Source organism: Pristis pectinata, chromosome 16 (assembly GCF_009764475.1).
Source record: "Pristis pectinata isolate sPriPec2 chromosome 16, sPriPec2.1.pri, whole genome shotgun sequence".
In the NCBI taxonomy this organism is placed as follows: Eukaryota; Metazoa; Chordata; class Chondrichthyes; order Rhinopristiformes; family Pristidae; genus Pristis; species Pristis pectinata.
The window spans coordinates 30,060,141-30,072,320 of NC_067420.1; the positions used below are offsets into that span (position 1 = coordinate 30,060,141).

The 12,180-nt window shown below is 40.0% G+C and overlaps 1 protein-coding gene across 4 annotated transcripts in view; it reads right to left on the reverse strand.

Annotated features, from left to right (window-relative positions):
• LOC127578826 (rho GTPase-activating protein 18-like) overlaps positions 1-12,180 on the reverse strand; it is a 90,961-nt gene that overhangs the window by 21,792 nt on the left and 56,989 nt on the right. For 3 of the 4 annotated variants that reach the window (XM_052031315.1, XM_052031314.1, XM_052031313.1), the window contains exon 2: positions 8,003-8,196. In XM_052031315.1, the coding sequence (XP_051887275.1) occupies positions 8,003-8,174 (172 nt within the window). In that variant the 5' untranslated portion in view covers positions 8,175-8,196. Of the gene's footprint in view, positions 1-8,002; positions 8,200-12,180 lie in introns of all 4 variants that reach the window. The other variant, XM_052031316.1, reaches the window with a different exon arrangement.

Consider the following 12,180-nt stretch of genomic DNA (forward strand, 5'->3'; position numbering starts at 1 on the left):
CCTCGTGGGGTTCAGTTTCAGGGCACGAACTTGCAATAAATCACCATCAATTAGAGGAATCCAAGCAAACAACTTACACTGGGTTGGTGCTGGCCCGGGCAGTTCTTCCTGGATTTCACTTGAGGAGAATGGATACCAGAACAAAAGGCAAGCGTGATGTTTTGTTTTGGTTTTTTTAAAACAATGCACTAAGTTTATTTACACTTTTAGGAGATTTTAATGTTTCAGCTTATTATTTGGATTTTTTAATAATTTGTTTTCAGTTTAATTAGTTTTTGATTAAATTTTAGTACCTGAATGATCAAAAATTCAGAAACATTTGAGAGTTGGCTAAGGCACAACAAGCCTTGCCTGCTGTCAAAAGATTTTCTTCAGCAGTTTGAGGTCATCATGATCTGCTGCTCACCCTTCTCCCACCCAATTCACGATGGCACTTACATTTTTATCATGAAAGATTCTACTGGTGTGCAAGGGCCTCACCATTTCAGCTTCTATCAGTATATTCCTACTGGAGGAAACTAGGTGAGTTTAATTGTGAATCTTTTCATAAGTTTGAATCAAGCATGGGCAGTTGACAATTGAGACTAACACTGGGCCACTGGGCAGCTCAGAGTAATGGAGCCAAACAACACATCAAGTTGACACTGAGCATGAAGCACCCACTTATTCTAATCCAACTCAAAACCGATGTTTTCTCCCCACTATACCATTAACTTCTTCCCCCCCCACCCCCCAACCCCCGATTGTAACATTAACCCATGTACTAGTGGCAATTTACAATAGCCAGTTAGCCAACTGGCATGCACATCTTTGGCATGCAAAAGAAAACCAGACCACCTGGAGCAAACCCACAAGGTCAAAGAAAGAACAGAAAACTCTACACGGACAGGTTAGGATTTTATCTGGTCACTGGAGCTGTGAGGCAGCAGCTCTTCAAGTGTCACTGTGCTGCCACCACCTGTGCAAAGTGAAACCACTTCACAATGACATTAAAAGGCTTGAGTAACAGAGTTGTTTTGAGTTAATTTGTGCAGGGTAACCCAAAACTTCACAAAATTTGGAATGTAAATTGACCTTCTTGCTTGTAAGACATGAAAATAATTAATGATATACGTTCACTTTCATTCAGAAACTGCAAACTCCATGATCAGAATATGCATTTAAACCTTCCTGTTAAAATCAATTCCATTCTAACCCATATATTCTTAATTAAAGTAGCAAAATGAAGTTTCACATTTGTGTATGAATCATTCGTACAAACTATGCTCATAACCATTCACGCAAACCATGCTTCTAACCGTAAATGGATCTACAGATTGATGAGCATTTGCTTTGGGAGCCAGAGCCAATCACAGCAAAAGAAAGGCCATGTTCTTCAACAATTGTCGACTGACCTTTTGTTCCCTTTACTCTCAGATCTGATTACCTGAAGGGACTGGGAATGTAGTTCTGAGGAGCCACGGCATTCAACAAAAACTAGCCGAGTGTTTAGCCAAGGTGAAGTAGAAACTGGGATGATGGGACTGGCACTCCCTCTTGATGGCTGGAAAGAGCCTGCTCATCTGGAGTGAAGGTTCTCCCAGTGTTGCTGTTGTGTGGTCCACACCTTGTTCCTGCTCTGCAAGTTGTCTTACAGTTCCTCTGGAAATCCAAAATGGACCACATCCACAGAGACCCAATGTACAAACTCCAGACAAGGGTTCAAAGGTGGGGGAGGGGGTGAAATGTACTCAACGTGGCCCCCTTTCAGATAGCTACCTTTGTGCGTGGCTGCATCGAGCTGTATGTAGATCATCTATTTGCAAATTTCATGTTCACTACCTGCTGAGGTGTCATCTGTCCCCAACGTTGTAAAGGATGAAGCTGGCCACGGTGGCTCAGAATGTTCCATTCAGTTGGACCATGCTACACTGCGTATCCCTTGCAGAAGAGTTTGTGCAGAATAACAACTTTGACTACAAAGTTATCAGGCAATTGTCCATACAGAATGTCTTCAAGGCCCTGTAGGAAAGGGAAGTGGTGGATCCTATCAGATCCACTGGCCAATGGTGAGGAGGGCCCTCTCCATCAGATCTTTTTTGCACAGCCAGAGTCTTAACACTACTGCTCACTGTCCTTGAAGTGGCTGTGGTTGGGATCAGACCAATGTCCACCTCCTACCGGAATGTGCTTTTGACAAGAGGGTCAGGAAAGTGATGCAGTGGTGTTTGCAGAGACTCATCCCAAGCAGTTGTGTAACACAGGACTCCAAGCTCTATGGGCTATTCCCAGGACAGATATCAAGAGGGACTACAATTTAAGGCCCTTTTGTCATTCCAGATTGAGACTGAGACTGAAACCGGTTCAAAAAATTCTCCAGGATTGCACGTGACAAAAAAAATTGATGTCGTGCTGATGTAATGTGAAATTTTGTAAGCAATTGAATAATGGTGTCTTGTTCTGTGACTGATGACATATGAATGTACTCTATATTTACAAATATTATGAATTGAATATATTTTGAAGAGAAAACTACCCAACTTTCCTGCAGTCCTCCCACTGCCACACTACTACCACCAGTTGTCCCAGTAGTAACCATACCCCACACTTCCCGTATCTCCACTCTGCCCCCAACCACCGATCTGCAGACCTGACACCTCTCCCCCATCCTCTAATCTGCCAACACAGCTCCACCACATCAAGCAAACTAACAAAGCGAGACCCCCACACCACCTTGTTTTGTCATGTTATTATAGCTGGACAAAATCACCATCTTTTTCAACTTTTTATGTGGGTTGTCCACAATGATTAAAGCTCTAGCTGTGATGTTAAATGGGCCTGGGAAAAATTAGAAACTAAAATAAAAATAATCCAAGTAGAAAGCCACCTGCAAAACGTGCCAGCAAAACTGTCAAGTTTGTCTATCATGGAAATATCATTTGATGTGTAGAAGTAACAAGCCAACCCCAAACTGCTTTACTACATAGATTAAAACAATATAAAATAGAATATAAAATAGAATATAGAAATTCCAAAATCACACAACCAAGCAGATACAAATGCCTCTACAGACTAAAATGAAATATGATCAATAAACTAAAACACAACAAAATTATTCAATAAATTCAAATCAAAAATCCATAAAAACAGCCTAAAATCTCAACCCAGCTAAAGTCACTCTGGAAACCAGGGATGACAAGGTCTTAAAATTTGGTATCCCAAACAAGCTCAAAAGAGAGTAATTTTCAGGGGACCATTTGCCCCAGGACCAAAACAAAACTGAAAAACATGACATCATCCACTGTACAGCATTCCTTTATAATGTCCCAAAGATGAAAATATTTCTGTGATTTTTCAATATGTGCCTTGCCAAGCACTTCATCGTTGTCCTCAGATAGAACAGCGACATCAATGGCAACAGCCACATTATCCTTCTTGAAAGACACACCACAACAGGAATCCAGCACCTACTATCTTCACAAATAAATCAAGGTTCTTTAAATGCCAGCCATCCAATCTGCTTAACCTTGTTCAAAGGAGGTCCGCTATTCAGTTGTGCCTCTTAATATGGGGTGTCTTCACAGCTAAGCAGCATCCAACGTGACCTAAAGTCTCATTAGCCGAATATCACTGCCTGCAAGTCATATCAAAAACTGGTCTTGACTACATTCTATGGGTAGACATTAGATCGTAATAAAAGGGAATTAACATAATCAGACTCGTTAAAAGCACAAAATCCCATGATGCACTCACGTGACTTAGAAATGCTCCTTAAATATCCTACTCCAACCCCCTGGCTTTGGCAAACCATCCATCAAACTTCCCATCTTTCCAATAGAAATTAAAACTCCCATCCTGATTTCCTGTACTATTCATGTTTCTAACAAGATACCCCCTTCATCAACCCTCAAACACTTTAACTCTCTATATCTATTAATCTTTATATCAAGGATTATGCCTGCATATCTAATTGATAGAGGAACAAGATAATCTTTTAAAGTCTTCCAACTTTCTAATAATCGCAATGGGGATTTGGGTCACTAATTCGGAACACCCAAACCTCTCACATGAACCCCTGAATGAATAAAGCTATCATTGACACAAGCTAGTAGATCTAAAAATTCCCTCCAAGAACCCCTAATATCATCACCCAATACTGTTAAAATGCCTTGTGATACCTTGTTTAAAACTATAATATAAATGAGACATCATAAAAGTTTGAAAAATCTGTTCTTTTTGAGTTGGTTTAAGTCTGGCCTTCCCAAGGCTAGATGACCATTTGGTCAGTTTAATAACAGGATCCTCACTAAAGCTACCTGACTAAGCCCACAAATACTTCTCAAAGGATCCAGGATCAATAAAATCCAATTCCGTCCCATTGATCCTCCATCTTTCCACATTATTATACATATGGGCCTTAAATTTGGAAGTCATATAAAATCCCACCATCTCTTTAATATTAATTTGCAGGCCTGTCCTCAAAGAGAACCTTTCCACAATCTTGAGGGTTCCACCTATGCTTTTGTGAGAGTCGCTAATCACTGCCACAACATCAACAAAGGCAAAGGCTGAACACAAGATGTTAAAATCCTTAAGGTGAAAGCCATAACTATCCCTTGTTAATGAAGACAATAAAATGTCCATAACACAATTAAACAAAATCGGAGGGAGTCTGTCCCCTTTTGATGCCCTCTTAAAGAGATGGGAGTGGTCTTCCCCTTCTTACCCTCAACATCATGGGGGAGTCCCTATAACGCTAGACTACAAAAATCCCTACAGATGCTGAGACAACTCAAGGCTTTACCAATTATCCTATGTCCCACTGAATCGCATGCCTGAGCAAGGTCAATAAAAAGTGACACAATCCTTAAAATTCCTTTTAAAACTACATAATGCATTTTTAAAAATCACTATATTTAGATTCCAACCAGGCATGGCGGCAATAAAACCCTTTTGTCTATCATTAATTACAATTTCCTCTGCCAAACTTGTTCCCCAAATATTTGTAGAAGTTCTTAAAACCAACAGGGTTAATTGTAATTGGATGCCAGTTATTGATATTTTTCAACGCAACCAGATTTCAGAATTGAAACTCTGCAACTATTTTTAAATCCTTTTAGATTAAGTACAAGAGAATTCCTAAGAGGGTACATCTTTGCTGATATTTCATTATCATTTTCTTTACATTTTCTCAAAAGATACTGCAGTCCAGCTGCAGCATCAGTTTTACAACCATCTATTGCCTGCATGACCTCGTCCACTGTAACATCAATAACAGGGGTCTCATTATTCACAAGATGCATGGGAGTGCCAAATTTTTAGCTACGTCAGCTTTATTGTTGCCGGTACTAAAATGTTCCTTGAAGTGGTCCTCCAATTCATGAACATCTAGAGGACATTCCACACTAGCAGGACCACCTGTCAACTGTCTTGCCAATGCCCTTTCATTTTCTTTATATAGGCACTGGGGCCTCTCCCTTGCGCCTCACAAATCTTTTCCTTGCATCCGAAATGGGATTCTCATGGGTTTCATCTACCACAATCTTTCCCAAAGCAGGCCTTTCGGTCTTAGTGCCACGCAGAATTAACAATTGTGAAATACTATTTAAGAGGATGTCACATGAATTTTTTATTATTCACATTATCCCTTCCTGCTAGGATCACAGCTTCATTAATGAACTGAGACAAGCAGGCATCTCTTCTGCAACAAGCATCTGAGGCATCTCTTCCGCAATAAGCACATTAATATTCTTCCTCCCATGAAACTTTTCCTCCATTTCCAACAGTCTAAATACCTCTTCCTCAGGCCAAATTGATACTGCTCTTCCTATCTTTTAACTGAGTAACACCAGTCAGCTTAAAATCTTTCCTATCCATCTTTTCATTATGTACCCCTGGGCATCTATGTCTTTCATACTGACTCAAATCTCTCTTCCTTACAAATACCAAAAACTCATCAGTATCAACCACACTAACATATGCACCTCGCCAATCTAACACAAAGCAAAGTGACGTGTAATCACATGATATTTACCAACTTTATCACACTTGCTGCATTTAACACTTAGCTCAACACTACATGGCCTCTCTCAAAATGTTTCTTAAAAGAATTAAATGCAACAAAACCCTCAACACAAATCCTACACTCAAGTTTAGTAATTGGGTATTTCACAACTATATTACGAGGAATTCCTTCCTCAATATCGTTACTAATACCTCTAGCTTTACCTTCACTACCAGTATCCGACTTATGCTCAGCCACATTTTGTTTTGAGGATTCCATATTACTTAAACTAACCATATCACCTCCAGCACCTACAACTGCAAAGCCCATCCTACCTCTCACAATACCATCATAACCATTAGGACAATCGTCGACACAGTCAGCTTTACCAGCACAATAAAAGTCTCCAAAATCATCAAATCCATCTGTAAAACTCTTTAAAAACTATACTGATAACTTAAAACCAACCACAGGCTGGCTATCTGAAAAAGTTAAAATGTCAAAATGAGTATTGTAAAACTCTTTACCCAATCAAGATCAATACTCACTTCAATGATACCAATATTAGTATCCTCTGTTATAATCGTGAACATGTGGTGGTAACTGCACTCTCCAGGGAGCTACAAATCTCTCCAGTAAAAGCAAGACATCCTCAAAAGTCTGTGTAATTGAGGTCTGTCCACATTCATGCACTTGTGGAGACCCCAATGGGAGAATAGTTTATCCAGGAACCAACAGGAATGGGAACACCCTCTGAGGAGAAAACCCAACTCATTTTCTGAACGTTTTGCTTGTTCCATGCTCAGAACCTAGCTGCTTCTAGGTAAGCTCCTCTTCACCAGTGGCCAGGCAATTGCTACTGTTGCCCAGGGTGTACCACATGAAGGTGGGATCTGCCTAACTATAAAGTTTGGTTTGTTGTGACTCACTGGAAACTCAAAGTCAAATCATCTCCACTCGGTGGATGAGACTGGCTCGCACCAAACTCACAGACTCTCTTTCCCTTGTACAAACATTCCCCCCTACCCATCCCAACCCAGCATCACCACAGGACCCCTGTAACCAACTCTTGTTCCAATCTCTCTATCAGCGACCCGCCCTAACCCATCTACATGACGCTTCTATCTGCTGACCTTCATACATATTCAGCATCTGAGTTCCACAGCACACTTGGAGGGCTATGTGGGAGGGAAGGGTTAGATAGATCTTGGAGCAGGATAAAATGTCGGCACAACGTTGTGGGCCGAAGGGCCTGTACTGTGCTGTAATGTTCTATACTACCCTTGAGGCAGCTGTGGTGGACGCGAGACCGTGCCCAAACCCAATCTCCTAGTCCCAAACCTACCCACTGTTGGATCCAGTTATTTTCGAATCCGCAGGTTCTTTCAAGAGTCCAAGAATGAGTTGAAAACAACTTGGTGCTTCACAAAGTTTTATTGGAAAAGTTTAAAACAAAGTAACAGTCACAGAGCACATGGCACTGGCTTTACTACTGGGAGATGAACCGAGACAAAGGAACTACTGGCTTTACTACTGGGAGATGAACCGAGACAAAGGAACTAAAATGAGCTAGGGGGAGGGGGAAGAGAGCAAGATAAGCAAGAGAGTGATTAGCAAAAAATGACACCTTTTATACCTGAGATAAGAGGTACTCCTTAGCTAACAATAGTCCAATCAGAAAACCTATGAGATACCTGTGGCAAAACCAACCAATGAGAAAACACGTATTCACCTGATGGACGACCCAATGAGCTAAAAAGTGGTTATACCTTGTACAGCCACTTGAGGTGTATTAAACACTATACATGTTAAAAACTACTCAAAACAGTCGAATCCAACACCACCATCCCAGACTCAACCCTGCCCCGCTTGCTAGTTCTTATCCCAAGCTCCCTACCTTCTAATCCTTGCCCATGCCTTGCACCAACATCACATTACTTGCCCACCCCAACCAACTAACCCTAGTCCTACTTTATCTACCATATGTCTAATCTGGGTCACAATGGTCTTAAAACATACCATCTGGTGTTTTCACATCACTGTTTTCATCCACCTCAGTCTCACAACTCTCCTTGATGTTCTCCACCTCTGTCCAGAAGTCATCCAATGATTGGTTGTCCAATGAATCCCGAGAACTGGAACAGTCAGAGGACCGCTGCTCTTGGAAATTCTGTGCTTGAAACCGGCTCATAATTGAAGGACTTGATTCACTCCTGCTGTGCACATAAATATAAACAAAAATGGCTCAGAATATACTTTTAGAAACATAATTACCACCTTTGTCTGAACAAATGTCTAGTGAATTAACTATTCATGCCACTTGAAGAGTCAATGACTACATCTAAAAGCATTAGAATGTTTAGGAAATAAATGCATCTAATAAAACTGAATGTTAACATTCACTGACCAAGATGTTAATGTGAAGTGAATTTTAGTTAAGTATTTGCAGCTGTGAGTCATGCTCCTTGAATGAAATACTCAGCAGAATGTTCAGCTACAACAGGTTAAGCAACTAACACAACCCACTTTCAGTGAGCAATACTTCCCCCAGGAATAATACTGACAAGATCATGGACCTCTCTGCTCACAATTTTACTCGTGAAAAGGAAAAATCAAGTTGTCATGTGGAATACACCGGTTGTTTGGCATTGTAACAGACCACCAAGTGGCAAGGTGGAGATGGTGGCAGATCCAGTGGAGATAATGCCTCACAGCTTGAGTGAAACAAGTTCATTCCTGACTTCCCATGCTGTATGTGTGGAGTTTGCACTCTCTCTGTGACCTTGTGGATTTCCTCAGAGTGCTCCAGTTTCCTCCCCCATCCCAAAGACATGCGGGTTGGTAGATTCATTGATTAATGTAAATCATCCTTGGGTGTAAATGAGTGATGGAATCTGGGGAGAGATGATAGGAACGTGGGAGAATAAAATGGGACTAGAGTATGCTTAGTGTAAATGGGTTCTTGATGGCTGGTGCAAACTCAACAGGCTGAAGATTTCCTTATTCCATGACTACATTTCCTGCAATCTTCCACACAACATAACTCCAATGCCAAGTAAAACCATCCTCTAGGGGAATGAAGTACAAAAACTAAGTACCAAGCAAACAAAATTGTTTTTGAGCATCCTCTGATTATCAGGCCAAAGATATGAAAATAATAAACCAGAATCATAATGTAGGGGATAGTTTCGAAAACTGAGGTGGAAGGAGGACAACTGAAGGTATCTTTGAACATTCAAAGTAAGCACAATAAACAGCAACAAATCAGACAATTTGAGTCTAATATCACAATGGGTTGTTAATTAAAACCTTTCATCACACCAAGTTAAAAACATATAAATATAACTAATAGTATTTTCTCATTTGAATATGCTTTTAAACAAGAGAGTGGGCAGTGGATGAAAAAGACAAAAGTAAAATACTTGAGATGCCAGAAATCTGAAACAAAAACAGAAAATGCAAATCACCAGCATGCAGAGACAGAAAAGCAGGGTTAACATTTCAGACTGATTTTAGAGACAAAAGGAAGTAGATTTCTAATTCACGGAGCAATGACTGAACACAATTAAACCACTCAGGGAAAGGGGAGGTACTGTCTGGTTACTTGGTTAACACACATTTACCACATTAAGACAAAGAGAAAACATGCTGGAAATACATAGCTTATCATTCAACATTTCTATAAGGAAGACCTGTTTTCTTGATTCTCTAAAATTAATAATCCTTTAACAAAGTAGTACTGAGATGAATTTTAATTGTATTCATGAAGCTGACTTCATTTAATGAAATTGACTTTGTGAAACTGGAGCCTGGTTACTCCCTCTGCCTGCATGTTGTTTAATAATTGTTTTGTGGTTTAAATTACATTATTTTCAAATCATCTATTATCAAGTAGATTTTCCCACTTCTTCTCTATCAGCTGGATCATAAAATATTCCATTCAAAAAGATAACCCCTTTTTGTGTACTCCCAGTAAAAGAATTAGTTCAGGCCTAAATTTTCCTTCATTATTATTGTCAACTATTTTTAAGTTATGTTTTTGTTGTACTCATAATACAATGATTTTGTCATTGGGATGGATACTTCCATTCCACATCAGTGCCATGAACATTCAAGTAAGGAAAAGATCCAGTGAGAAGAGCTTTTCCTGAAGCTCTCTCCCACAACAATCCCAACATCTTATCGTACCTGAAAGGCAGCAGCAACGTGTTATGGCATGAGCATTTAGGAACAGAATCAAAATTAAACAGAAACTTGTATCCAGCATAATGAAGAATTTCATATCCTCCTGCTCTATAATGTGAATACCAGATGTTCTAGTATCTGGCACACAACTACTGCAATGTGGTAGTAACCTGAAAATAATCAAAGGTGGCAATGCACTTCCCTGTAGCTGTGACACTTTACTCTGTATTCTGTTATTGTTTTTACCCTGTACTACCTCAATGCACTGTGTAATGAATTGATCTGTACGAATGGTATGCAAGACAAGTTTTTTGCTGTACCTTGGTACAAGTGACAATAATAAACCAATACCCGAGGGATACGACATACGTTAACACAAAACGAGTTTTATTTCTCCAAAAATATGTTCAAATGCAATCTCCACTTTTCATTTAAACAGAATGAAAGTTCAGAACAAAGTGATTCAACAATCCCTCCAAACTGTCACCCAGACTGGGCACAGTCATGGGGAGGCGATGGATGGGGAAAGGTGAGTACCAAAAAGTGAACTTGGTTTTTTAAAACAACCTTCCAGTTATTATTTTCACAGGTCAAATTCTGTTGCTCATAACCAATTATCTGAACTGCCAGAACATTATCCATAAAGCAAGCAAGGAGGGTATCCACGTCAAGGTCTAGGGAGTTATTCCCACTGCTGATCTTGCCATCACCATTCACCAAGTGAACAAGTGCCGTGTAAGACTGTGTCAGGATGCCAGTGGAAGGATCCATCTCCTGTGGATGAACACCAGAAGAGGAAGTAATGATATTTGAAAGAACAACACAGTGCTTGTAGTCCAGCAAATTCCAAGCATCTGAAAGTCAATGATACATTAACAAAATGTATGGATTTACTTTCTAATGCGATTGGATAATTTTCTACAAGTTGGAAACCTGTTTTGGTTAATTGCCCATGACAAAAAAAAACAAAAATTAAATCGGAAATCAGATCAATGCCTGTGTCGACAAGTTACAGACCAGCTTGCTGTTGAATTGGTTTCATTTAGTTTCTATGGCTTACAGCCAAAAAAAGAGCAAAACATATTCTAACCTCTACCTCATGGTGGCAACAAAATTACCAAACTGGAATAAATCACATCAGTTTTAAAATACTCAAAATAGAATGTTTAACTTCAACAGAGAGTTTACATGCAACAATATGTCACAGTAATTACCATAAAACATGGTTCAAGTAGCTTTCTGACTACAAGGTTCACATGACTATAAAAACTGAGACACACCCTGGAAATTTCTTAAAACTATAAAAATAATGAGATATAAAAAATTGCAGTGGGGACACAAAATTCCATGCAATCTCCTTTTGACCTGCGAGTTGATGCTGTACCGGGTAACATCTAATGAGGCATCTTTCACATGGAGGATGAATCTTATCTTCCCACACTCATAACAACACAGGAGGCCACGATTTGGGCCATTAGATCCATGCTGGATCCCAGCAGAGAAATCCTGTCAGTCCCATTACCCCTGACCATATTCTTCTGTATCCCTGCAACATATTTGCTCTCACATATCCATTAACTCCCCTTTGATTATTTTTGCTGTTAACCTGAACTAGGGGAAATTTACAGCAGCCAATTAACCTACCAGCACACCTCTGGGAGGAAACCTGAGCACTCGGAGTCAACGGAACTCTGTATGGACAGCACTCAAGCTCAGAATCAAACCAGGCAGCAGCACCAACTGCTGAGCCACCATCCTGCATCTTATCTTAACACTTACATACATGTTATGATGCGGAAAGTGGCCATTCGGCCCATCAGGTCACTGTTAACAGAGTTAACCCATCAGTTACATTCATCCTGTCAATTCCCTGTAGCCCTACAACTTATTCTTTTTCATTATCTCTCTCATGCCCATCAACTTCCTTTTGGTTCTTTTGCCACTTGTTGACACTAAGGGTGATTTGCAGTCAATTAACCTACCAGCACGTCTTTAGGATGTGTAGGAAACAG